This window comes from Pipra filicauda, unplaced genomic scaffold (assembly GCF_003945595.2).
Source record: "Pipra filicauda isolate LSUMZ 115617 unplaced genomic scaffold, ASM394559v2 scaffold170_size1570365_pilon, whole genome shotgun sequence".
In the NCBI taxonomy this organism is placed as follows: Eukaryota; Metazoa; Chordata; class Aves; order Passeriformes; family Pipridae; genus Pipra; species Pipra filicauda.
The window spans coordinates 220,937-248,331 of record NW_024104218.1 but is presented as its reverse complement, the minus strand read 5'-3'; the positions used below and the strand labels follow the sequence as shown (position 1 = coordinate 248,331).

The 27,395-nt window shown below is 48.6% G+C and overlaps 1 protein-coding gene across 7 annotated transcripts in view; it reads left to right on the top strand.

Annotated features, from left to right (window-relative positions):
- VAV2 (vav guanine nucleotide exchange factor 2) overlaps positions 1–27,395 on the top strand; it is a 132,794-nt gene that overhangs the window by 83,408 nt on the left and 21,991 nt on the right. For 4 of the 7 annotated variants that reach the window (XM_039379598.1, XM_039379597.1, XM_039379601.1 and 1 more), the window contains exons 3-9: positions 615–673; positions 13,164–13,232; positions 21,925–22,027; positions 23,693–23,707; positions 24,375–24,473; positions 25,914–25,982; positions 26,586–26,686. In XM_039379598.1, coding sequence (XP_039235532.1) covers positions 615–673; positions 13,164–13,232; positions 21,925–22,027; positions 23,693–23,707; positions 24,375–24,473; positions 25,914–25,982; positions 26,586–26,686 — 515 coding nt within the window. The remainder of the gene's footprint in view (positions 1–614; positions 674–13,163; positions 13,233–21,924; positions 22,028–23,692; positions 23,708–24,374; positions 24,474–25,913; positions 25,983–26,585; positions 26,687–27,395) is intronic. The other 3 variants (XM_039379600.1, XM_039379599.1, XM_039379602.1) reach the window with 1 other exon arrangement.

Here is a 27,395-nt window from a genome sequence, read left to right as displayed (position 1 = left end):
CTTCCATCAAAAATGGGAGTTTTCAGAAAAAGCTGGTGGTTTTACTGCTCCTTATTGCAATGCTGATGAAAATATTTCCTTGTTGAATCACTTCTGGCTGTTTTCTGCCAGAAAAGGGCGACGGTCTGCACTCACCTCTGACAAACCGATGATGCATCTTTATTGAATTGCAAGAAGTCAAAACCATTCAGTCTTGGCAAGTCTGCCTCAATAAGATCATCTTTGTGTGGGGAGAGACATGAAAGGAGTTATAATCCTTTTGTGATAAAATACAAAGTAAGAGGGTTTTTTCAGTGGTCCTCAGTGTTGCATAAAACCTATCAGGGCAGGTTTGGACATATTAAATGAGTGTGGGATGCAGTTTCCTCGGATGATGCTCTTGAATGATTATAGCTGAGGGTTAAATGTCTTTTGTGCTCAGTGGTAGAACCAAAAGCAGTGTTTGCACTGACAGTGTCCTCCCAGCCCTGATGGTGACACTGGGACACTCATGGGGGGACTGGAGCACATCCATTTCAGTGGCCCATGTCCAAACACCAGGCTGTGTGTGAGTCCTCACCAAACCTTCCTCTGTCCTCAGTAAGCACACCAGCATCTTTTTCTCTCATTTCCAGGTGATCTCTGCAGTATCCAGGCTCTCCTTCCACAGTATTGCTCAAACCAAAGGAATTAGGTAAGATCCTTTCAATATGATGCTATTCCTAGTATTTAATCACATCAGACTCTTTAGAAGCTACACTTAGTAGGGTTAAACAGACATCAAGGGTGCCTTTGGGATGAAGGCTGGGTACTTGTAAAAGCAGCTTACGGGCTGCTTGGGAATAGTTTCAGATAAAATAAGTGAAAATGTGATGAATTGTGTACACTATTCTTCCTGGGGAGGGCAGCAGGGGCGGGTTTAATGTCTCTTGGGGGTTTTGCTCAGGTTCACTGTGCAGCTGAGGGATCCCAGGAAAGCCAGCAGTGCCCATGAGCTGTGGTATCACCCCTTGTCCCCACTGTCACCTGCTCCTGTGCAGAAGAGCTCAGGTGGCTTTTCTGTCCCTAACAGCTGGAAAATTCCCTCTGAGTTTGTCAGAGACAACATTGCTGAGGGGGTGAGGGGGGTATGGGTCCCCTGCCCTGACACCCGGGGTGGGCTGGCTGCTCCTCCTCTGCTCATTGAAGGAGCAATGGAGAAGGAATTAAAAGGAGCAGACAGGCCTATTAAGCAGAGCTGTTATCCTGCTCTTTGTTCAGCTTCTTGCAAAATTGGTTTGCAATTGGTTTTCTTGTTAGTGTGCATTTGTATTATTAATCTGGCAACATCTCATTAGGACACAGCTATAACTGGGATGAGTTCTCAGCCTAAAGTACCTTCTCTCCTTTTCTGTAGGGGAATGTGTGTGTGTTTTCATCCCCAGCTATAGAACACATTTGCTTTTCTCCACAGCATGTGTCTTGCTGCTATTCTGGTTGGGGGTAGCATGGCACAGTCTGCAGGGCCAGGCACAGCCAGGATGCAGGGAATGCAGCCTGGATGGGGTCCCTGCTTCACTGCCAGCCCTGCCACCCATGCCCACCACCCCCTGCCATGATTTCCACTGTTAGAACATATTTTCCCTGCCTTAGCTGCACTGATATTGCTGGAGGGGGAACAGCTTTTCACGTGTAAAACCAACTCTGTGCTTTCCCATCTGCTGAACACAAACCCGACAGATCCCAGCAGGACAGGGGGGGAGATTCAGGGGGCGAGGCTTTGAGGAATAAAGATGTGCTGTAAGTTAAGGACTACATTCCCTGAGTCCTGGAGAAGCCTGCAGTGATTATTGTTTTGAGGGAAAAGAACATCCAAGGCGCTTGGAGGCAGGGAGCAATGGGGAACCCACGTGCACAAGCTGCTGTGCCTTGGCAAGGGCTGGGTTTAAGTCCTGGGGCATCACTGGAAGGGGTTGCAGGGTATAATCCCTGGAAAAGCCTTTCCCTAAAAAGGGAGGGAGGTCCTGGAGTTGCCTCAGAGGATGAATGAGCTGTGTTCCGTGGGAAGGCTTTGGCTGAGTCCCTGTTGGTTCTGTTGAGGGCTGGGCAATAGCTGGGATCCAGGGACAAGGGAGGCTTCGCTATTCTGGTGGATATGTGGCTTCTTCTCAGGCATTTTACAACCAGCAGTTACAGTTCCCACCAAAATCCTTTATCTTGGAAGCCTTTGGCACCATAATTACACAAGAATAGCACAGAGCTTAGCGAGCCTCTGCTTCTAACTCTGTTTTCCTGCATATTAACCCTGCTTCTCCTCCCCATTGCCAGCTCTGCAGGAACAGAAAATGCTGTCACTCCATTAGCTGGAAAATAGACTAGACTAGACTAGAATTGAATTCTGTAATTCTACAAAAATACCCTTGTGGGGTGTCCCCTCCCACCTCGCTGTCCCCTGTGGTCAGAGAGCCCTCGCTTTGTCCGTCATTACATGTTTTTTCTTTTAAATTAGATGATTTCTTGCTACACCATCACAAAACCCTCAGTGATAGAAACTAATCTCAGATGAATTAATCTAATCTTCTGGGAACCAGCAGCAGCTCTGGCTCCCTGAAGGGGCTGCTCACATCAGCCGCTGCTGCCCCTCAGCTCATTGGGGTCCCCACTGATATTTGGGGTCTGTACTCTTCCCTCTCCCAGTGAAGATGCTGCCATTGAAATAAATAAGAAAAGTCTTGTTGGCTTAGACACTGTGCTCAAAAACATGGTAAATACAGTGAAATTAGGCTGGTGTGTGGATTGTATGGTCGTCAGTCTCATAGCATGAATGTGGCTCTGCTCCAGCCCCTATTTTAGGGTCTAACAGTCAGGATCACGCAAAATGAGAGTGAAAGAAATCCTAAAGCCTATTACTTGTCCTTAAATAAGTTTCATGGCATGTAGAAAAATAAAAATCAATCTTGTATGCTACTCAGTGAAACAAAATTAGTCTTTCTGCCTTAATAATTTCTAGCTACATGAACCTTGCCAGAAAAATCCTGTTTCATGGAGTATACCAGATAGCTATCAGGATAGCTCTGTTGAGATGACAGAGTGTTTCTTCCAAGAAACAAGCTACAAGCAGCAAAACATGGCAAAAAAAGATGTTGAATGCAATGTTTTTTTTGCAGTGCCCTGTTAAGGCTGTGCTTAATCCACAGCAGCTGTAGCTACAGCCCCTGCCCTGTCCCCATCCCAGGGGCTGCTTCCACCCTCCAGCATCACCCTCCAGCATGGGGCATCCCTGACTCACCTCCTGGCAGGGGATGGGCTCAAATGATGCAAAACCAGATTTTGCAAACAGCCCAGATGATGTTTCCTCACTGGTTAAAGAAGTGTTTCGTTGCAAGGACCCCACCACTGCGCTGGGGGATTTTTTGGGGTGGTGCCCATGACATCCTCTTGATGATAAGAGGCTCATTGGTGCCTCCCTAGGAAAAGGCACATTTTCTCTCTTTAATTTAAGGTGTTCATATTCAGATGAAAGATGGTTTTATGGATAAAGACATGCACTGAAGGGAAAGCAGATGCATGGAACTACATTTGGATGCTGGCTCTGCTCTGGGTGCTGTACAACTCCCTGGGCAACTCCCTTAGTTTCTGATGTTTGATTTTTTTCCCCTCTCAGAAATGGGGAGGTGAGAAATGTCTTTGTTCACCTGGCTAATGGGACTGACTCCTTCCTGCTCATCAGGGCACAGGCAGCCCTCTCGATCTCATTTGGGAGCACAGGCTCTGTGGTAAAGGGATAGGAACTTTTTCCTGGGATTTTCATCCCTCTGTTGTCTTACAGGGCTGTACCTGGGGACAAAGAACAGATCCTCATGTAGCATTGCCCATCAACTAGGGAGAGGAGATTTTTTAACTTATTATTGTTTCACATCCTTTCCTCCATTTATCTGGAGGACTGTCAGCAGTTTCAGGGAGAAGTTACCACTGTGCCCATCCGTGGCTGTCCCTGAACAAGGAGCCTTTGTTTTACAGCCAGGATTTTCCACTGCAGACCCGACTCGCACCCATTAATTCCATTACCCCATTCCCACAGTGACTGGCACTAAGTGCTTCCAAGCCAGCCTGGAGGATTTTGTAGCAGCATGGTTGTACAGGGATGTTGTGTGAAGCTTCTCCTGTGCTTTGGAGCATGAGTTCTCATTCCCTTTCCAAGTTTTCTCAAGCAAAGTCAGCTCTCTGGAGGACAACAAGACTTCTTGTTGCAGGTCCCAATAAACCAGGATTATTCATATTTTCTTAGAGCTTTTTTTTTTCTCTTAAGACTTTCCTGCCACAGCCATGACCGTTCTCCTTTGCCTGTGGCACATCCTGATGTCCTCTGGGCTCTGACCATCATCCACCTGGTGCTGGCAGGCTCCAGGGGCTGAATGTGAGCTCTGAGCAGAGGGGACATGTGTTTATTCATCTCCCTGAGATATATGTTTTTTCTGGAAGCTGAGTTTTGCAAGCAAAGCAGGAGGTTAAGGAATATTGGCTCATGCTGCCTGCATGCATTTTTAATGTGTGCACAGTGAGGCCAGCTGAGAATGGGAAGGAGTTTCCATGTTCAAAGGCCTTTATGGAGGCCCTTAATCTAAGTAAATCCTTTATATATGAACTGAACCTCTCAGTGACTCTCTTCAGAGGGCACTACAGTTAATAAAATAGATTTAAAAACATTTGCAAATGAGGGGGAGGAGGGTGAATCCTGATTGCCAGAGGAGGCTTTCTCTCGTGGGAGTGGTGGCAGTGCTTTGGCCGGGCTGTGGAGGGAGGGAGACTGGGATGATTGTGTTTTCCCCATCCTGGGGGCCAAGGCAGGACCTCTTTGGGAAGAATAAGTGATCAGTTGAGATCCAGTGCTGAGTGGGTGTCAGGCCCAGGTTGCCCATGGGCACCCTGTTGAATGGCCTTCACGGCCATCCTGTGTCCGGTTTTTTGGAACAGGTTGCCCAGAGAAGCTGTGGATGCTCCATCCCTGGGAGTGAAGTGTTGAAGACCAGGCTGGATGGGGCTCTGAGCAACCTGGTCTAGTGGACAATGTCCCTGCCCGTGGCAGGGGGTTTGGAATGAGATGATCTTTAAGGTCCCTTCAAAGCCAAACCATTCCATGGTCGTATGATTTTGCCCCTCTCTAAGTGCAGACAGTGTGATGAGGGAAATGAAGCTCAGCACTGGGATTAGCTCAGGTCGGTGCTGCCTCCAGGCACATTCAAGGCAACTAAATGGGCTGTACCAGCATCCTCCCACCAGTGAGGATTTAATCCAGAGGAGATTTCCCTACCACCCTGCTTTTCCCTGCCTTGCTGACAGGGCTCATCATTGCTCCCTTTTGCGCAGGTAAAACCATTAAAAAAGACTGACATGCCCAAAATGAGGTTTGCAGCGTTATCAGCCCTGGAGTTTCTGTACTTAACAGCTTGCCAATAATATCAGGATGTGTGTGGGGGTGAAAGGGAGGAGGGATGGGAAGGGAGAGTCAGAGCAGCATTCCTGGCATGTGGTGCCCAGCCTGCAGGAGAGGGGCAGGGGGCCACATGGAGCTGGTCCTGCATGGGCAGCCTCCAGCCCTGCTCTGCTAAATGTGCATGTCTCTGCTCCCAGTGTTTTAACCTGGAAACTCCTCAGTGCTTCAGCCACTGGTGTGGAATTAAACCTGGAGTTTTGTCCAGGTTACATAGCCTTAATCCATTTCCCCATCAGACTGAGCCTCGCTGCAATGCAGGGATACCCTTCTTTTTGCAATGGAGGTGACCCAGCAAAGGGGACCTTGTGGTCCTGCCAGCAAGCCCCACTTCTTGCAGAAGATGTGGTGGCACAAACCCTGGGGCAGCTGATCAAGGTGTTCCCCTTGCTGTCCTGGGGGAGAGAAGGGAGATAGGGGGAAATCTTTTATGGGATTTGCAAAGATTCTCCAGCATGCTGGAGGCTTCCTGCAGATCAGATTTGGTCTCTGCTCCCCCCTGTCCCTGGGGATGGGAGCTCAGCCCGGGAGGCGGATCCAGCTGTGTGTGAAAACAGCAAGCAATTAAAGTCACTAGCAATTAAGTCCTCAAGTGTCTTCTGCTGAGGAGGTAGTTATGGGACTTCTTCTCCTTAAGGTTGGTTTTACAAGGGCTGTTTTATTTGTTGCCAATGGCTCTCTGTAATTGCACTCTGCCCATAATTTTTTACTGCCGTTGTTTATTCATTGTACACACTTTTAAGTGTTGCTATAAAATGGATGGAGAAGGCTGTGGGAGGATCCATGTCTGGGAAAAGATACAGTTGCTATGCAGCACTCTCTTGTGCTCCGGGGTGTGTGGAAGTGGGACCAGTCCTGGGACTGACCAGCACAAATCCAGAGGCTCAGCACAGACCTCACAAGCAGGAGGTCAAGTGGAGGTGGTTTCTTGTGACATGGACAAACCTTCTTTAGGAGTGACCATAAAGCTTCTTCCTTTGTTGATAAGCAGAATCCTTGGCTGAAAGCAGTTCCTTTCCCACTAAAAATGGTTTTAACACATTTGTTTTGGCAAGTCTGTGTCCTCACAGACTTGCTCCTAAGAGAGTCTGAAAAATATCACTGACATGTTTTCCTGCACGGCTGCTTTGTAGGCTTGGGAGATGCTGAGGTCACCCCGTAAGCATCTGCTAACGAAAGCAAAGGCAGTTCCTCTCCCACCCCTCCCCACCAGCAGCTTTGTGTGATGAAGATACAGCTCTGATGTGCTCAGCTTGGTTTGATAGTCACAGGTGGGGCTTTCTGGGTTTTGGGGTGCACCTGCCTTGTCACTGCACGTTGTCTTTGCCCACATAGTGCTTCCCTGAGGGCTCCTCCTGGGTCACTGCCCACCCTGGCACTGCCTTGTTTGGGTGAGACCTTCCCATCACCTCTGGTTGTGTCTCTGAAACGCAGCCCTTGCCCCAAGGATGGAGAAGGGCTTCAGGCTCAGCTGGTCCAAAATGAAGTATTCAGAACTGGGGGGGTTTCCAGCACTGGGGAACAGCAGGATGGGAGCTGGAGGTGCTGCCATGGGCTGTACCTGCAGAGAGGGGTGCTCCGGGACAAGCCATGTCTCTCTGCACCTCACATCTCCTCTCACATCTGCAGAAGGGGAAGCACAAATCTGTTTATTCCCTGTGACCCTCAGAATGTGCTGCTCAGCCCAGGTGGGCTGTTTGGGTCTGGTTTATGTTGCACAGTGAGACCCTGCTTGGCTGGGATATGCTGGTGCTGACTGGAATCAGGCAAAAAGATCCATTTAGGCACTTCTTTGCTTTTATTGGCACGTGTTTCATAGGATAGCAGCTGCTCAGGTACAGCAGGAAAACTCAGAGTGCTGAAAGATCTCCTTGTGCAGCTTTGCTACAAGTTAAAAATGGGGGGTTCAAGGTTTTTGTTTTAACCGAGTGTTTTCCAAAGAGAGGCAGTTGCAGAGCCCGTGGGGATGTTGTTGGACACCTTGAGGTGCATCTCAGGTCTTTACTATGGAAATCATTCCCTAGAGATCAGTTATGCTGTTAGCCAACAGGGTTTGGGTTGTTTTTTTTCCTTTCTTTTTGAGAAAGATGGTTCTGGATTCCCCTTTTGATTTTATCCATCTGTTCTCGTCAATGTGGAGCTGAAGTGAGGAGAAAATCATACCACTTGCTCGAGCAAAGCATTGGTACATGAGGATTTTTTAAAAATGCGATAATGTGTTGAAATGTAAAGTTATACGAGCTGTTATTTTCTTGTCTCATCGTCCCCAGAAATCCTCAGTTCAGATTTGAGCTGAAGCAGGACATGCAGCTCAGCCTTGGGCTGTGCACTGTGTTAAGTGCTGAGTTCCCTCCTGCAAAATCATCATCTTCGTGCTATCTCATGATGTAGCTTGCTCTTTCCCCACTGAATTTCTATCAAAATTAATCTTATGAGAATTTCTGCAAGTTCCAGACCACAAATAAAAGCAAATCATAATTTTTCAGAGGACGTGTCTAAAATCTGGCGCAGTGTGAGGTGCTTCTTTCCAGAGATGAGTAATGTAACACAATAGTATGATTTTAATTAAATTCAGCAGCTTTTGGTATGCTCCAATGTGCCTTGTTGTGCATGGGGAGAATTGATTCTATTCTGCTTCATATAAATGGATCTTGGGCATTAATAGTGTGGTTTTACCTCGCAGCACTTGACCAAAATCATTCCCTGATGGTGTTCCCATTTCACAGATGGGAAACAAATCTTGGAGGTGCTGCCTGGGTCTTGAGCAGAGCTGGAGGAGCAGCTCCAGGTCACCTCTTTGCTTGTCCCTGGTCAGCTCATGTCCATCTCTTGGTACATCAGTAAATTAAATACTTCTTTAATCTGCCTAATCCCACCGAAGCCGACAAGGAAGGAATTTTCAGTTGTGGGCAAATGTCTTGGGAAAACTACATGGATTTCTTTGGGCAGCTCCAGGAGAGCTCATGAAGGTGTGATTGGGCACTGAGGTTCCAGAACTGATGACTGACAGGGAATCCGTGGTCACTGGGATGGGGTGATCCCATATTCGCAGGGTGAGCCATCCTGGAGGAAAAGAGGATGAAAAAAGAAAAGGGGAAGGTTGGAGCTGTCAGAGTGATGTGCTGTGAACATCCAAGGTCTGAGATACAGGGTTTGAAGCAGCATGAAACCTCAGCAGTGGGACAGACAGACTTTTCTGGAAGCATGGGAGCTGTGGGGCTGCAAACCCCACACCTGAACTCACATGGAAAGCACAGCCTGAAGCCCAAAAATCTTGGTGAAATCAGAGTCCCGTGGGTTTTCTGTGCATTGCCACAACGCTGTCTTCAAAGCAGGGCTGTCAGAAGGTCTGTACCTCCAGCCATGGGATCTGTGAGGTACTGCAAGGTGTAATTACAGTCTATATTCCTCATTATGGAAACGCTTTTCTGCCAGATTCTGGGCCGGGAGGACTTGGCACAGCCCCTTCCATCCCAGCAGAGCCACAGAAGCTCCTTTGCAGCAGCTTGAGGCTCTGATCCTTCCCGTTTATGAAGAAACCCCTCACAGAAGGGGCAGCAGATGGGAGCAGCTCAGGTTTCCCGGGTGTCACTTACTCCACCTGCTTTTTAAAACACTCAAGTGTGATCTTAGGAAAAGAGGGGGAGGTTATCGTGCTGAGAGGCTGGAATCCCGCTCCAGAAAGGGGGATGAGCCACCTCCTTTAGTCTGTTGAGGGTGTTTGCACAAGGCATGAGAACTTCCTTGCCTGACAGACCATCTCCACCGAGAGCAGTGGGAACAGCTCCTTGGGATGGAGAGCACTGAGTGGGACGTTTCCACCCTCCCTTCTTGTCACCGGGCTTCCTGTTCCCAGGGCTGGTGTTTGACCCCAAGAAATCAGAATGGACACTGGAAAAATAGAAAATAAACCATGCTGGGTCCTTTTTGCTCTGTCACACGTGGATTTGAGAACAAGATGCTGCAGTATAAAATTATCAGGCTAAAGCTGACCCATCCCTGACCCTCTATTCTCTGTGAGGGCACTGCAGAGGTGAACAATTGGCTTCAGTTGCTAGGACAAGACACCCAGTTGCTGAAATATGCTCATAAATAAATAAACCTTCCTGCTTATTGCTGTTAGAATTGCAGCCTACCTGGCTCTTCCCGTTAAATAATTCAGAGGAGAGAGCAGCCAAGGCAGCGTGTGGAGCTGCTCCTTCTCCCCACAGAGAGATTTACTGTGCAGGAGTGGATGATGAGGATGCGGCGTGGGAGGGATCATGGGGGCAACCTGAGAGCGAGGGAGGGTTTTTGCATTAGGTGCCTCGTGAAATATTAATTGATTATCCCCCTGCGTGATGTGCTGTGGCTGTGGATTGCTCCTGCCTTCCCGGGTGTTTGCAGGGCGCTCTGTTCTGTGCATGTGCAATGCAGAAAGTAGCCAAAATGTTTTGTAAGATCAAGGGGGTGCTTTGCGTCGCACGTCAAGAACCATCATCTGCTGTAAGTCTTGTCCTCCAGAGGCAAAGCTCGCTCTAAACTCCATAACAAATTACTTGGTCTTTTCTTCTCTTTTAGGCTCTGAAACAAATACATCAGATCAATCCCACTTCCCTTCTCCTCTTTGATCTGTGGAAGTGATGCTCTTGAATGCTGTGGGGTTTGTCTGTGCAGGAGTCTGCTCTGGGAGGTTTATTATCTCTAAGAGCCTGTTCTGGTGCTGTTTGATGTCGCTGGGGCTTTCACTCTTCATCTGAGTTGGGATTGCAGCAGCCCAGGCACGGGCTGGGAGGATGAATGGCTCAGCAGGTGGTTTTGCATGGTGGTGGAGTGAAAAACAAAATCTGGTGCTTAACTAAAGATAGGAAATAAGAGACATTTTCAAATGAATTTTAATAAACCGGGATCTCTGCAAACCTGTTGGGTTTCAGTGAACTCAAACTACTCGTTGCTGTTGGGCATTCCCAGCCACAGCTTTTAATACTCCATAAGAAGTTGCAACAAGCCTGGAGGTCTGTAAGAATTTCCCAGTAGCTTTTAGACCTCTTGACTTAAAATGTTTTTACTCATTTTACAAAAAAAGGAAAAAAATGACCTGCAGGTTTGTCTCAAACAACGCATTTGCTGTTGGGGAGCTCTTAGTAGGGCTACATTAAATTGTGTTGTTGCACATAGAACATTTGGGGAAGAGCAAGGACTGTCCCATGGTCCCACCCTCTGTGAGTTATCCTACATCCTGGGGGCTGGCACCCTGTTTTGGAGCAGGGGAGATGGCAGCTCTGCTCCCACACTGGTGATGTGGGGACACAGAGAGCCCCTGCAAAGCATGGGCAGCAGGGGAAGGAGGCACAGACAAAGGGCAAACCCAGGGCTTTCTCCAAAAAGCCATCCTTCAGCTCCAGATTTTAGATGGTCCGTTCAGTAACACTCACCTCAGTGTGACTTTCCTTCTAATTGCCTTCTCTGCATCCTTATTTAGCCATTAGCTGCTATTGTGGGGATACAGGTTATTAATTCCTCCCGTGCCCTGACTTTCACTCTGGTGCTTTACCCACAGTCAAGGTGAAGCTGGGAGGGCCAGCAGAGCTGCCTCCCCATGAAACTCTCATTAGAAAATATTTTTTCTCTCTTTGCTGTCTCCTTGTCTTACACGGGGGGGGTTATCACAGGAACCAATTACACCTCGGGCCCAGATTTATGGTTGGAAATGTGTGCATGTGATTTTAATATTCTTTATGGCTCTTTTACTTCTTTCTTTCTGGCGTGGTGAGCACTGGGGAAGGAAATAGTCAGAGATTAACAGCAGAAGATGCATGTGCCTTGTGGTGGATTTCTTTTTATTATTATTTTAACAAGTGGTGTTTAAACAGAGGTCACCTCTGAGTTCTCCTTTCTTGCTGGAGCTGTGTGGGGTGGTGTAGCCCTGCAGCAGCAGCTGCCATATCCCTTTGCCCACCAGGGCTGAAGTCCAAGACTGGTTCCCAGTTCCATCACGTGCAGGAAGAGCTGGTGGCTTTTTTGCCTGTGCTTCACGTGGCTTTTGTATTTGTCACTAATCCCCAGGGGACAGCAGGAGTGAGGAAACACACGTTTTGTAAAGATCCTCAGGATCTCAAACTGTACCTTTATGCTTTGAAGCTTCTCTCCAAAATGGTCATCCCCCCCCACCTCACAGATACCTGGGCAGCTGTTTGTGCCAGATGTTGGGGTTTTGGGACGATCCCCTGATGGCACCTGCCTTGCCATGGGACTATGACAGCAAGCACAGCCCCACCTGCCCTTCTACCCACAGCTTTCTTCCCTCCCCTGTTGCCACTTTGCACATGGTTGGACACACCAGCCTTGGGTGCTCCTTGTTTCCTCTCTCAGAGGCACAGCAGCTGTGGTAGGTGGTGTAGCATGGAATGATTCTGCCCTGTGGCTGAGGTCACCATGGCTCTTTTCCCTCCTGGACTCACCACCTGGCTGGGGTTTTAATTGAACTTGCTGCAGGTTTCAGCACTATTTCAAAATGCTTGTTCTGAAGCTGCTCGCTGAAGGAAGGGTGAAGTGTAGCAGAGGAGAGAAGGCAAATTAATGCTAGAGAAAGGATCCAAAAATAGCAAATTTGGGGGCTAACCAGGCCATGTATTAAATCTTTCAGGAGAGGCAATCTATCATGAAACAAGGAAGGTGGGAGGGCAGAGGAGGGAATTGCTCTCGAGGGCAGTTAGACGTTCACGTGTATCCAGTTTTGCTCTTCCCCAGCATCAGCATCCCATCCCGTGTGGCTCATGGCCTGGGGAACCCCACCTGCCTTCTCCTTGATGCCCAGGAGGGGTGGAGCAAGCTGCCCTACTGCCACCCCTCCGTGTCCCTGTGCTGGGGCTGGAGCAGGCTGGCTGTGCCCACGGGGACCCGCAGCCCGGCACAGCCGTAGCCACAAGGTGCATCCAGCCCCAGCAGAGCCACAGCCCACCCTGGCCCCGTGCCAGCAATAATACATTGGGTTTAATTAAAACAGTATTTTTCATCTCCTTCATATGTTATTTGGTTATTACTTCAGAACGAGCCAAGGAATTCTTGTATTCCCCCCACTCCCTCCCGTGCTCTTTTAATCTGCTTTCTCCCCCCTTCCTTTTGCCCTTTTGCTGTCCTTTCCCTCATCCCCAGGGGTTTAACTTTTTTCAGCTGTCACAAAGTTGTTAAGATGAGGAAGCCCAGGGTTCATAAGGACTCATTCATTCCAGTGGGATCAGCTGTTTGCAGCAGTGGGAAGCAGCACGGTGTGTCCAGCCGTACCTGGCTGACCAGGGCAGGAGCTCACAGGTGGGAAGGCTCCATGAGAGCTGGAGGAGGAGGTGTCTCTCCATTTTAACACGTCCAGCTCCAGGCTTGAGTTACATTTCTGAGTTGTTTGTGCAGCACCAGCACAGCAGGAGCGGCAGCTCAGCCACGGGGGCTCTGAGGTGCTGTCAGAGGATGCTGCTCCTCGTTTTGGGGCCCAGGTGTTCTCCTGTGCTCAGCCAGCCAATCTCACCACCTGCTTTCTTGTCCTGCCATGCCAGGGCTGCCTGTGGGAAGCAGTGTCGTCCTGGGAGCCAGTACCTCAACAGGAAAGAATGGATTTGCAATGCATATTTTGTTCCGAAACACCCTGAGCTCAGCGGGACGCTCAGGGCTGGGCTGAGTTCAGGGGATGTGCTGCGAGGGGTGAGGCACCAGTAACACTGTCATTCCTTCCCTTCCCCAGGCCCTTCCCATCGGAGGAGACCACGGAAAACGATGATGACGTGTATCGGAGCCTGGAGGAGCTGGCAGAGTAAGTGGCCTCCCCTTCTCACGGGAGGGGACACAGAAAGGGAAAAGTTGCAGAGTATTTGCAGCAAAGGCAGATAAAATTTGACAGCGGGGCTCGGAGAGCCGGGCTGGCTGCTTTGATCCTTTTGCCAGGAGATTTTTGTGCTCTGACAATAGTCCATCTTTTCCCATGAAGAGCCCTGGGAGACATCACTTTTAATCAGGTTGAATTTATGAGAGGCTTGGTGGGGGGTGAAGGGGGCCAAGCCCACGGGATCTCCTCTGCCTCCTAAATTCCATCATTAGCTGCAAAACCTTGGGACATAATTTATCCTCTGAGCTGACCAAAGCCAAACCACTTGCTGGGAGTGGGGTACCTGTTGCTAACAGTGCTGGTTCCCCCTATGGCATTTTTTGGGCTGTGTGGGTGCTGGCACATGGATCTGCATCCCCTATGGATGATTTTTGGACCACCTTAGGTGTCCCCAGGGCAATCACAGAATATTTTGGGTTGAAAGGGGCCTTAAAGACCACCTTGTTCCATGTCTCCTGCCATGGTCAGGGACACCTTCCAGTAGACCAGGTTGCTCCAAGCTCTGTCTAACCTGGATGCTTGCAGGGATGGGACCTCAGGCCCCTCACAAGGGACACATCCTGCCTGTCCTTGGTGGTGTGTTAGGACATGGGGTGGTGCTGCTGGTGTGTCCTGTCTCTGTTTATCTTGTGTCTGTGTTTTGCTGCCCGTGGTGATGATATAACAGGCTTTTAAAATCAACCTTGAACTACAACATATACGGTGAAATGTGGGCACTATTGGAATTCGATGGCAACATTCCCATCAGCCAGGGGTTTGCTTATGTGGAGCAGTCTGTTTCATGTGGAGGGATGGACTGTATGGGTGGATATATGGCTTTATACAGTTAAATATTATTGTTCCACAACATAAATAATAAGGCTCCTTAATCCAATGAGTTCCTTATGGCTTCAGTTATTACAAAAGTAAATCATAAATTACCAGCGGAGGGAATGGAGTCCCCTGGAATTCCCTGCTTGCTGTTGGCTCCCAGCAGCTACAGTTTAATATAATTTTAACTTATAAAGGGATCCTTTCAAGAGCAACATTTTTTTCCGCCCCCTCTCCAAAAATTCTCAAAACCCTTTTAATACTGGGTTTTAAAATTCCTGCTTCTCACACATAGATGTGCTTTTAATTGGAGAGAGGTTTGTGTGGGAACTCACACACAAGTGCTGGTTGGGATGGCAGCACTCTCCTAGAAACGGGAGTTTTGGGATGGCATACTCAGAGCTTGGAGCAGGTTGTTCAGTGTTGGAAGTGGGTTCCCAGTTTTAACTGCTGTCGGTGGTGCAGCTCCTGCAGGGTGTCTGGGTGGAAGTTTCCCAAACTGTTCCTCAGGCCTGGCTGTAAGTTTGTCCCTCAATGAGAGGTGCCCAAGTCAGATGACTTGGAGGTTTATTTCTGTTGATCACCCTGTTCTGTCCCAGATCTTCTCCAACTTTTAACGTTCCCCTTTTTTCCCGTTCTTTGCAAAATCCTCTTCTCAAAATCTTTAACCAAGACGTGTGGGGAAAGGCATGTGTAAATCAGCACGAGGTTATGGCACCAATTCCTGCATCTGGACCTGCCCTCCTGGTCCAGCCAGGTTGTGCACAGAAACACGACCTACAAAACAGAGATGGAATTCACCCATAGCTGTAAAAACCCCAGAAATGCCCCTGAGAGCCCCTTCACACAAGTGTTGCTGCTCCAGCTGCCTGGAGCACATCAGCAATAGTCCCCCTTTCTCCCTTTGACAAGGAAACTTTCACTGGGATTTTGCTGGTCACAATGGTGGGTACTGGGCACCGCTGCTGGGCGCTGGCAGGCTGGGGCACTGCATGAGAAAGCTCTTTCTTAGCTCCTGCTGATCCTCCAAACAGCTGAACAAGGGCATCATTCACGAGCTGGGAGTGATTCAGTCCATCCAGCATCTTTGCATTTAGTATTGCTGATGATCCAGCAGCCTTGGGAAGATCTGAGTGCATACAAAATGCTTTATTGGAGGCGAGGAAGTGATTTTCACAGCAAGCAGTGAAATGACCCAATGTGTGGAAGGAACTGCTACAATCCTGCCTGTAAAACCACCATGAGATGTGTCATCTCGAGGTCCCACCCTGCTGTCCCCACTGACCTCAAAGGACCAGGGTGTGGGTGAGGAGGGACAACCCTGGTGGGCTCTGCACCATCAGCTCACCCCTGGGAGAGAGGAGTCTCTTGAGAGGGAGCTCTCTTTGGACATTGTGCTGCTGGGATAAAAAGCTCAGGATAAATATTGAGCTGGTTCTAACAAGACATTTTAGGGGTTGGTAAACGAGATACTTTTTTTTTTCTTTTTAAATATCAAAATGCTTCATTTCAACTCTTAAGTACTTAAACGGAGCAGTTTTGTGTTCCCCAGTTCAGATTTTAGGTGAATTTCTGTTCTGCAAAGAATTCAAAATATAGATGTATTGGTGAAGGAGGGGCTGATTTGGGAAGAGAAGGAACCAGGCTTTGTCCCCACTGTCCCCATGATGCTCTGAAGAGTGAGAACCTTCATCCTGATGACCCTCCCAGTGCAGAGGAGCCCAGACAACTGGGGACAAAAGTCAGTGCCAGGGCTGGAGAGGATCAATGGCAGTGCCACAAGGACATTTATGTGGGCTGCAGGAACAAGGTCTGTGCAAGCACAGTGTGTCTGTGGGGTGCAGGTGTGTATAAAGGATGTTTAAACCTTGATGACCCCATTGTTCTTTCACCTTTGGAGTGTTGCAGAGATGAATCCAAGCTCCAGTGCTGGATCAGCCAGCCAGCAGATCAAGGCATGTAATTGCCTGGAAACAGCTATTTGGTTAAAAAAAAAAAAAAAGAACAATTGGTGATGGAAAGGGGAAGAGAAACTAAAAGGCTATCAGGGGAGATAGGAAGTTCTCAAATTCCCTCTTTTCAGCCTGCTGGCCCCTCAGTTTGCTTTGCCACGGGCCAGATGGCAGCTTGCAGCAGCCTGGGCAGATGGTGAGGGCCGGACGGATGCAAGTGGTGCCTGATCAATACTGGGAGGAGCAGTAAAGGGACAATTGTCCTCTGCTGCCTGATTTATCTCAGCCTGCCCTAGTGCCAGACTCTAGAGCTGCAACCAGTTGGGGGGGATTTGCCCACAAAATGAGCTGGGCTTTGCAACAGCAACACGTGGGCTCATTCTCTATAGCCTGTGCCCCCAAAATCGGAGCGACCCTTGTCCTGGGGATGCTCCAACAGGTGTGCAGGGGTGTGAACCGCTGCTTCCCACCCGGATATGGCTGCTGGGCACTGATGTCAGTGGGCAATTATCCGCCTTACTGATAAGCTTCTTCCCTGCCAATTGCTTTTCCATCCCTCTTGATGGCTCTTTCAGCTGCTCCAGACCATCCTGGTACCTCAGAGTTATAGTTAACATTTAACCTGAATTTTCTTTACTGCCACTTAAGCTCTCCCCAGTTATTTTGTCTCATTAAATTTATGAGAGCGATTAATCCTGGTCCTCTTTACAGCACCAGACCCTTCTTTATGATGAACCTTCTCCACTTCATGACACTGTCCCTCTGCCCTGGCACTAAGCCCAGCAGGCTTGGGTGGATTACACTTAGGGCTGATTTTGGGTTACTTGTTGGCTCTTGGAAGAATTCAGTCAGGCAGAAGTGCTGTGAATGGTTTGATGTGAAACATTTAATTTGTGTAACTTTTACCTTTATTTTCTCCTTCAAATGTAATTTGTTTTGGGGAGAGAAGTTGTGGTGTTGCAGAAAGGACCAAGTAAGTGTTTTAGGCAAAGCAACTGCCACCAAACTCTGTGCTGGAGCCAGTGTGTGCCCCTGGGGAGCTTCATCCCACAGCTCAGTGTCGATGTCCCCTGCTCTTGTTTTGAGCTGCAGTTCACTGGGGATTTATCCCCAACATATATATTGGGGATAGTTGTGTATTCTTAAACTTTTTATCCTGGAAAAGGGGGGAAGTAGGTCTGCCCAGCCTCAGTTTCTCAAGTGATGCATCTCTTCTGGGCACAGCCTCTGCTGACAACCTGCCCCCTGCCAACAACTTCTCACTGAAGTTTCTCCTACTTCTTCCACTGCTGTCACCAGCTTTGCCCCATCATATCTCCCAAAACAGTGATGTGATCAGCAGGATTTCTCAAGTGCATTAAAAGAAAGTAACGAATAGAGGGGCCAAGGTGAGATGATAAGTTAGCTGCCACTTTTCTCATTATTTTTGCTGTGTTGGACAGACCACGCACGCCAGCCCATTAAATAAATGGTTCTGTAGTACAGGGCACTTGAGCCATAGCACTTGTAAACGTGTCTTTTCTTCTTTGTCACCCGTATTGATTTTTATACGTCCTACTTGTGCCTTTTCTAGGATCATATTACGTGCTATAACTGTGTGAGGCTCGTTCTTGGGATCATAATGTTCCCCTTTGATTGGGGAACGTAAGACCCAAGTAGAATAGATGGCAGAAGGCTTCCCTTGCTATTTCCAGATGTGTATCTCCATCCAAGTACAATCTGGCTAATTAAACCCTGCAAGATCTCGAGTCCAGTGACTGCACATCTTGCACTCCTTCACCCTGAAACCTAAGCCTGCCAGATGTGCTGCAAATACAGGACTCTGCTTCTCCTCGTCTGGTGGAGCCCGTGAATGAGGGGGTTGGTTGGATGAGCTGTCTATTTATAGCTGTAAGTGCAGAGCAAGAATGAGAAAGTGGAGGATTACTGGGGCAGACTGGGGCCTTGCAGTTGCTGGGCAGCTGTCTCAGAGTCCCTGCAAATGCCCTCCCAGCCTGGACCCAGTGGTGGCTCTGAGGTTTTCTGGCTCTTAACCTTGGCTACGGGGCTGGAAATTTGGGGTTATTTCTCGGTTGTCTTATTTTAGTTCCTTCTGTCCCCTCCTTCCCTTTCTTTTGTTGTTCCTGGTGGTTCTGGCTCTTCCACCAGTGTGGTTTGGACAGGGGTTTTGGCACAGTGGGTTTGCCTTGAGAGCTTGTCCCTGCATTCCTGGGGCTGGTACAAACTCATCAACTTCCCAGAGCAGCTTTGTGGGTGAAGAGATTCTTCAGTGGCCCTCAAGTCTATCAGAGCTTCCCCACGTGTTTGTCCCTCACTCTAAGGCAGCATCCTGGCATCAACCCCTCTGTTATGGGAGCTGCTCCTTGGCATGGCTGCCGCCTGCCTGGGAGGGTGTTCGTACAGAGCGAGCATTGCCAGGGAGGCAGAGCTCAGCCAAAAGCACTGTTTTTGCCTGAAATTGCCTTAGATATGAAAAGCTTCATTCTTTTTTTGCTTTGAATGAGCTTTTCTGGCTCGGCAAGATGCTGCCATCCCAAAGCTGGTTACATCCATCCTAATAACAGTAATTGCAAATGCTGGCGTTAACTCTGAAGGGCGGATAAAATCCCTTTCCTAAACCCAGAGCTGTCAATGAATCTCCTAATCCAGGCAGTAGATCATGGGCTCTGATACCCACGGGTAACTCGCAGACTCTGCTGCTTTTATTGAAGGAGCAAATTGCTTTTCTTTGTGAAGAACGAGGTGAAGATCTGGCTTTCCTTGCTCAGGTTGTTCCGTCTGTGCGTGACATGCTTGGGATGCCGAATTTATTGCCTGCATTTAGTAGGCCCTTAGTTTGCCACTGGCTAAAATCACCCTGATGCCTGTTCCCTGTTTTGAGGACGGGGAGGGTGCGTATTTTCAACTCTGACAGACATAATGTGGAGACTGATGAAAATCAATATGTGCACAGCAGCGATTGTCGACAGCCGTGCGGCACTGTTGGAGCTTGGCTGCTCACAGTCTGCTCCAGGAGAAGTTAATCCACACGGTTTACTGCTCTCCATAAAACTGGCAGCCTCTGGTGTTTCTCAGGGATGTACTAGGAATGTGTTTTAATAAATAAGAGTCTGCTGGACAAAGGTATGGTTTTAACACCACCACGGCTGTCGGGTTTGAGCATCTCTAGTGTCTCTCCCCGAAGCTCTGAAGTGGAAGTGTCTTTCTAGATGGCCCCAGGACAAGGGAGTTGTTCCTGTTTTTTGTGTGAGGCCAGAAATCGATGTTGGGAAGGGCTTGTGCTGATGTTGATGAGCAGGAAGGAGTGGAGCAGTAGGGCTCAGCCCCTTTGTTAGAGCAGTGAGAGTAGCAAGGTGCTATCAGGATAAGTGCAACGTTCATGTCTTGTGACTGTTGGCAGTTCTGTGGGCAAATCTCCTCTGTTGACCCTTGGTAGGCATTCCTGCCCCTTTCTTGGTGGCCTGGAGGAGCTCTGGGTAGGGCCAAGCTGGACCAGGTCCATGGGGCACACATCCTCCTGCAGGCTTGGTCCAGGAAGCCTGATTGAGCAAAACCCCTTTAGCATGTCACACTGCCACCTGGATTTCTCACAGTGGTGTCCTGGTGTGTCCCCACCACGGTCCAGAGCTCATGGCTCCTTGGAGGGGGAGAAAAGGAGAACTTGTCCAGGCTGGGAACAGCAGCAACAGGCTTGGAATGGGTCCTGCTGGGGTTTGAGGCTTGGACCTGGCACCTGGTTGTGTAGGTGCGCCGAGAGAATGTCCAGGTGATGCTCAGGACACAGGGCTTCCCAGAGACACCTCAGGATGCCTCTTCTCCTTCTGCACGTAGCCCAAAGCAGTTCCTGGGTGCTCCCATGTGGATGGTGATGAGCATCCACGAGGCCAAGCAGGCTCTGCTCCAGCAGCAGCGTCACCGCAGCACTCGCCTGGTCGCGTCACACCCAGCCGGGCTCGTGCTCACGACATTAACGCAGCCATACGTCCCTAACGACCCTGGAGCCAGGGAAATGATGTATGGAGAGACAGCCAGCAATCCGAGAGGTGCAGGCAGGAAGATTAATCAGGAACTGGGAGTGACTCGCTCTGGATAAGGAGTGGAGCGGAGAATATAAATATTGGTACAGATAATAACGGCGACGGCGACGCCTGGGAAGGGGAAGATGGATCACCAGCTATTAGTGGGCATTATTGCAGCAGCTGCAATGCATCACTCTGGAAGAATGGGATGGCTACATCAAGCTAGTGTATTTATTTAAAATCCCCAAACTTTTATTAAATAAATCTGTTTTGTAAAAATAGAAGGGACCGTATTTAGTGAAGAAATAAAGCCCAGTTTCGCAGGCAGATGTGCTCTGCTGCTCCCTGCTATATAATATAGAGATGTCGAGTGTCACAGTTTGAGCACAGCTTTACACCTAAGTATGTTTGGGTGTAATTAATACCCCTGTTGAAAGAGACAGCTCATAAAATATGCGAGTGCTGTTTGATATTCCAGTGTTTCACACTGTCCTGATCCTGTGGGATTGACTTCAGTGGGAGCCGTTAGCAATCAGCACCTGTAGATCTAAGTGCTAGAGTTATTATTGTTAATTGGTATTTATTGTGGGTTGAATTTTCAGAGGTATTCTAAGACCGATGAGCCCCTGGGAGGGGTGTGAAGGCTCAGATGACAATTAATTACTGAACACCCTCACCTTTAATACAAATTGTGCTTGCATCTCAGTGATGCCTTCAAAGCCTGTGTGTGTGCAGGGCCAGCTCCAAAGTGATGGGGCCAGCTCTGAAAATGTGACATTTTGCTGCTTAATTTTTCTCTGATGTAAATATTATTATTGGCCTCTGCTCAGCATTGGGGCTGAGCATCACCAAGCTGGGTGTCCGGCGAGATTGCTTTATGGTGGTCAGGAGAGTCTCCTATTCCTCTGGGAAATGCTGGATTAAAAATCACCCAGTTGCCCATTAGGGCAGGGATTGGGCTTTATAGGAGTTGGTACATCTCCCAGAAGAACTGGATCCAGAGCTTTTAAACCTGGATGTGATGCCCAAGGCTGGAGGCAGCTGCCTGGTCCAGGCATTGCTGTGGGTCCTGCACAGCCTGGGGTGTGGGTTCATCAGGACTGGGGATGCTTCTATGGACTACACAGAGCCATCAGATGATTGTTTAGTATCTGCTCCTGCTCTGAATGGATCTGGGCTCCTATGGCAGTTTTGCAGCCCTGACTTGGAGAGGGGGTGGTTTTTTGGCACAAAGGAAGCCTCTTAGTGAGAAAAAGCCAAACCAGATTAAGAGTGAACACAGTGCCTTAAACAGACCAACCTGTAAAGTCCATTCTCTGAGTATAATATAGTTAAAGTCACTGAGGCAAGAGCTGCTCCTGGTCCTAAATTGGAGCTGAAGAGGAGGCCGTGGGCACCTTTGGAGGCAGGTGGAGCTGGACCTGGTCGTGCCAGCGGCACAGATGGTCCCACTGGGTGCTTGGCCAGCGGGTCCAGCTCGACTGGGCCGATTAGCACCGAGCAAAAGCTCTGTGGGGGCAGAGCTGGCAGCCCGTGGTGGAGTGGGCATCGTGGGCACGCTTGGCACGGGGCTCAGAGCAGCTCTTGGCTGTGATCCCCGCTCGTGTTGAGCAGCGTTTTGCCTTTTCCAGCCTCCAACGAGCGGAAAGAGATGTGCAGCAGGCACTGATCCGGGAAAACCAGAGAGCGTGGACCGAGCACATCAGTGCTGTGGGCCAGGAGAATTTTCTTATTGTGGTTCTCCCCCCTGCTCGGTGTCAGAGCTGTTCTTGGTTTGCCTGATCAAGTGACAGTGAACATCCCCTCGTTATTATCACTGACTCTCTCTCCTCGTTCCAGCGAGCACGATCTGGGGGAGGACATTTATGACTGCGTCCCCTGCGAAGATGAAGGCGATGATATCTACGAAGATATCATCAGAGTGGAAGTTCAGCAGCCCATGGTAACAATTTATCTGCGTTTTTGAAGCTACACCTTGATGGGAGGGGAAGGGAGGGGGATTTAATTAAATAAATTACTGTCTGCCAATGGCAGGTGATGCTGCAGGGAAGCGAACCGCTCTGTGTTGCTCCTCGAAACTGAGCTGCCTTGCAAGTGGTAAAAATAAGCAGAGCTGGGATGGCACTGGCCCAGAGGGGGTTCTCTGAGGAGTTTCCCAGCCCATCCTGTCATCTGAAGGAGTTCGGGGAGGAGGAAGGGAAAGGGAGACCTAATAAGCCCTAAAAGATAAGCTAAAAATAGCAATTTACTGCTGAGCCAAGGCAGCATGTGTCACTGCATCCCTTCTGGGGAGGGGGAGTGTGGGAGCTCTCCCTGCTCCGTCAGCCAGATGTGCCGTGCCTGCCACCGGTATTTTTAGATCGGGGCGAGCACTGACAGATCTGTGTGGGGGATCCAGCACTTGTTTGTGCCTGCTGCTGCCTCCTACCTGGGTGTCTCAGAGCAGGGAGGTGTTTACAGTGGAGCTTTTTGGGGCAGCAGGGACCCATGTGGCTTTAGGGACAAGCAGCCGTCCCCTTTCGTCACCTCTAAAAACCTCTTGACGATGAGGAAACCTGAGTATTGAGGTATGTGCAGCCTCGTGGAGGGATGTGCATTAACTCCAAGGGCTCTGGGGCAAATATCCCACTCCATGGATGAACCAGGGAGGTACTGGTGGCCCTTGCACCTCCCCAAAGAAGCCCACAGCCACCCTCACTACCTGTGTCCCCAGCACTGCCCTGGCTTCTGCTAGTGCAGAGCTGGAATGGACCTTCTCCAGAGTGTGACCTTCCAAATTTTCTCCCAGCCTCCAATATCTGCCACCCTCAGGCTTTGTTCAGACTCTAATTACTCTCTCCTAGCGCAAACAGCACATACTTCCCCATAACAAAGCAGGATCAATGGATAAGTTCACTGATCAATTAAATCCCTGGAGCAGGGCATGTGGCTGAGCCAGATGAGGGGCTGGAGCCTGGGAATGCAGGGCTGCATCCGTGGAACCTGCCCAAACAGCCGAGCAACGTCCCTTGACTCCTTCCCTCTCCCAGTTTGGCTGCGAGTGTTACAGAGATCGTGATGATGGTGGTTGGGGCATTTTATCCCTTCACTCCTTGTCTGCAGCCAGAGGAGCTCCCTGTGCACTGAAACCTTGTCTGGATCAAGGAGTTGGGCACAAAATATTCCCAGTGATCCCGCCAAAGTGCTTGGAGCTGTTACGGGTGCTGGTAGCAATGCTGAAGTCAGCACAGCTCGCTGGTGCTTTTAACAGGTTGCCATCAGTTGCAGAAGCCATTTGGCCCAAGAACAACCCCTTGGGAAGGTTCTGGTAGGAATTTCTTGCATAAATAGCAAAAATGGGGGGAAGCTCCAGCAGCCAGGTAGTACAGGATTAGGATCAGTGGAATTGTCAGTTTTTCACTGTCCCCTCTGTGATGTTTTATGATTTCTGCTGAGCAGTGATGGAGTTGAGGGCTCTGACTCTCTTTCTGTCCCTTTCCCTGAGCAAAAGAGTCTGTTTTTGGTATGAACACCCACATATCCGCCAAAACATTGATTTTTTTTGTAAGATCTGTTGCAATAGCAAGTGTGCAATGCTAATGGCTTCTTGTATTTCTGCATGCTTCAGATTAGATATATGCAGGTAAGATGCATTGATTAAAATACTGGGTTTCATCCAGCTGATAGGTCCGAGCTGCGAGTTCTGAGGGGGTGGACAGAGGGTGTCTTTTCCTGTGCATGATCCATAAAACCCCATCACTGAATCACCTCCCAAATTCAGAACCTGCCTTGCCAAGTGCAGCAGCTCCCAACACGTGTTCTCAGCTTTACAGATGTCAGAGCAAGAGAAGTGACTCCAGGAGTCGGGGCTTTGAGAAAAGCACATTTTATCAGATTTGACCTAAAATCATAAGAATTGGCAATCCTGGCCGGGGATTTGTATAAATCTAAAATATTATTTATGACCCGCTTAGGCTCTGTTGTGAGTTTCATCTTAGGCAAAACAAAATAGAGAAACTCAGCCTTTATCTCTTATTATTCTTCTTTAGCTGATAGTCTTTGGTGATGTGGTTATAATAAATGCAAAAAATGGAATACTTGCCATGTTGAAACATACTTAATAATACAGCCAGGGTTCCTTCTTATATTTTTTGGATAAGAATAGTTCCCTTTAACATAAACTAGTAGTGGTGCTCTCCTGATTTTCCAAACTTGTGCTTGTTTGCTGTCACTGAAGGCTGAACTGGATCAGCAGGTTGCTGGGCCACCCCTAAGAGTATCTGACCACGTGTTATTTTTGCTTTTTCTAGAAAATGGGAATGACAGAAGATGACAAAAGAAATTGCTGCTTGCTAGAAATCCAAGAAACTGAGGCCAAATACTACAAAACACTTGAAGATATAGAAAAGGTAAGAACTGAGCCACCTTTTCCATACCGTGGCCTTCCCCCTCGCCCCTTGATCTCGCGTTAATCGTGTTAGTTCTTGCTCTGAGGGCTGGCAGATGTGAGCGGGCAGGATCGATGCACTCGCACGTAAAATTGGAGAGAAGGGAGATCCAGAAAAGCCAGGCTGACAAGCACAAATGTGCAGCCTGTAACTGTAGGAGCCAAACAGCATATTTTTTCTGATTGCTGCAGATTGGAAATAAGCTGAGAACCCCCTACCCCGGGGTAAGAGACTCTAGTTCACTCAGCCAGGCCAGGCTCGCCGATAAGAGCAGTGTTTGCAGATATCTTATCGCTCCGATTGCTACGGAATAATTTCTTTATTCTGGGTGCTTTTCAAAAGTGCTGAAGCTGTGATGACTTGTCATTGAAACTAATTGGATTAAGAGTAACGTTTTGCTGCTTAAATTCACGGGTTTTAATGGGTTTTGATAAATGATTGTCGTGCCTTTCTTTTAAATAAAAATAAAAGTGAACACCTCAGCAAGACGGTGGAGTCGTGGATGTGGCGGGAGCCTGGAGGTGGTTCCTGCTCCGAGGAAAGCAGCAGGAGTGGAGAACAATAGTGAAAATCAAGCTGCCATTTCTAATCACCCTAATGCTTTTGTTTCCTCCCCTTCTGCAATTATTTCCCTCTGAAAGTTCCCACAAAGAAGCCATGAACAAAATCGGCACGATGGAATAACGTTTCCTATTTTCCAGGAAAATGTCCCAACATAATGTCATTTATGTTGGGACATTTGTTCCTTGAACCAGCCCTCTGGTTCAGTCTAAAGGAAGAGTTAAATGATTGCTTTGATATCAATTTAAAAGGCTTGTGAAGGCTTAGCAGGTTCTGACGCTGTTATGAGCAGAGGGTTCTGTCTTTGGTGTGTTACATCAGGGGTTTTTTTTGTGGTTACAAGTCATGTAGATATTTCTATTAATATGTATTTGTTCAGAAACGCATTTCCAATGTAATCACATCATTGGTGTGTTTTCAAGGGCAAAATTCTAGTGAGATAAAGAGCTGGAAAGATGCTTCAGTGCAGCCAAGGACTGCAGTGAGGTGAAGCAGCTGAGTGCATTTATTAAACCCTCCTCCCATGGGTTTAGCAGGGGAGGGGTCCTGCACCCACCTATGGGTTGGGATTTTGCACCTTCCCAAGCCTGGAAGTGCTGAGGGAGCCAAGGGGAGCTGAGGGGATGATGCACCCATGGGGATTCCTGCCTCCCACTTGGATCCTTGGCACAACCTGGTTGTTCTCTGCCTTTGCAAGTGCTTAAACTCATTAAAACCTTTCTTTTCCCTGCCCAGGTAAATTCAACTGGTGAAGCAGAAAAAAACCACCTCTCTTACACAACTCCCTTCTTGTTCCCTCCTCTCCAGTATTTCAATCCCTTTTCCATCTCCCTCTTGCAGAACTATATGAACCCCCTGAGGCTGGTACTGACTCCCCAAGACATGGAAGCTATTTTTATCAATTTGGAGGTAAGGGCGTGGACTTTGTGGCTTAAATCTTTGTTCTCTTCAAGGCAGCTCAGCCCTCTCCCTGTTTAAGAGAAGGTTTTCCCATTTCCTGTTAGATTTGTGCATTCACCTGTGGAGGTTCAGCCCTTCGTGTGCTGTGGAGCTTGAATGAATTTAGGAGATATTCTTTAACACTCAGTTTTAGAGTTGGGGATTATATGAACTCTAGGTAAAAAAAAACAGTTCTATCCAGTGGATGTTCTGGGGCTGGGGCTGTGGATTTTAGCTGATTTAGGTGGTTTGGGCACATTGTGATGAAGGAATTTATTTCTACGCTGGCTTGCACAGAGTCTGGGTCAGAACCTGGTGTATCATCTGCACCATCCATCCCATCTCCTCCTCCTTCCCCATTCTGGGGCATTTATCACTGTGTAACCTCTGATGGAATTACACTCCCATATTCCAGGCCATTCAGGGCTGCATTCCACTAGAACAACTTTCTTTAAAAACAGCTAAAAGAGGGAAAAAAACTACCTGATGAAGTAGTGAATGTGCATTTCTTTAGGCTCTGTTTGCCCACTTGCTTTGAATGTGTTTAAAGTATTGACTGTTTCTTTGTTTTAGGACCTAATTAAAGTGCACTTCAGTTTCCTGAGAGCCATCGATGTCTCTATGATGTCTGGAGGAAGCAGCCTGGCAAAAGTGTTTCTGGAATTCAAAGAGAGGTACAGGAAACCTGGGCTTCAGGCAGGTCCAGTTTTAACAGATTTGGGTTAACATTTGCAGGGCTCATCCCCAAGATTTGAACAGAGCCCTCTGTTGCTCTCTACCTTCTCACTCTCTAACACTGCCTGAAAGGAAGTTGTAGCCAAGTGGGGATCTGTCTTTTCTCCCAAGTAACAAGCAATAGGACAAGAGCAAGCAGCCTCAAGTTTCACCAGGGGAGATTTGGATTGGATATTAGGGACAATTTCTTCACTGAAAGGGTTGTCAAGCACTGGAGCAGGCTGCCCAGGGAAGTGGTGGAGTCACCATCTCTGCAAGCATTCGGAAAAGGTGTAGCTGTGGTGCTCAGGGACGTGATTCAGTGATGGACTTGGTAGTGCTGGGTTAATGGTTGGACTCGATGGTCTGAGAGGGCTTTTCCAACCTTAATGATTCCCTCATTCTAGAAATCCCTGTCACAGCAGACCAGGTTTGCATCCTCTGCATCTAAATGCTGTCAGGCAGCTGAAACATCATTTGGTGCTGACACTTAAGCAGCCAAATCCAGCCACAACCGTGTCAGGCTGCCCAGGGCAGAGGCTGGAACATCTCCCTTGTGACCAGCCAGGCTCAGTCATGTAGCTCCTGTGGATCCTTGTTCCTACAAGCCCCTGGCTGCACCTGGATTTCTCTGGGCTCAGCATCTCATAACAGACTGAATGTACAATG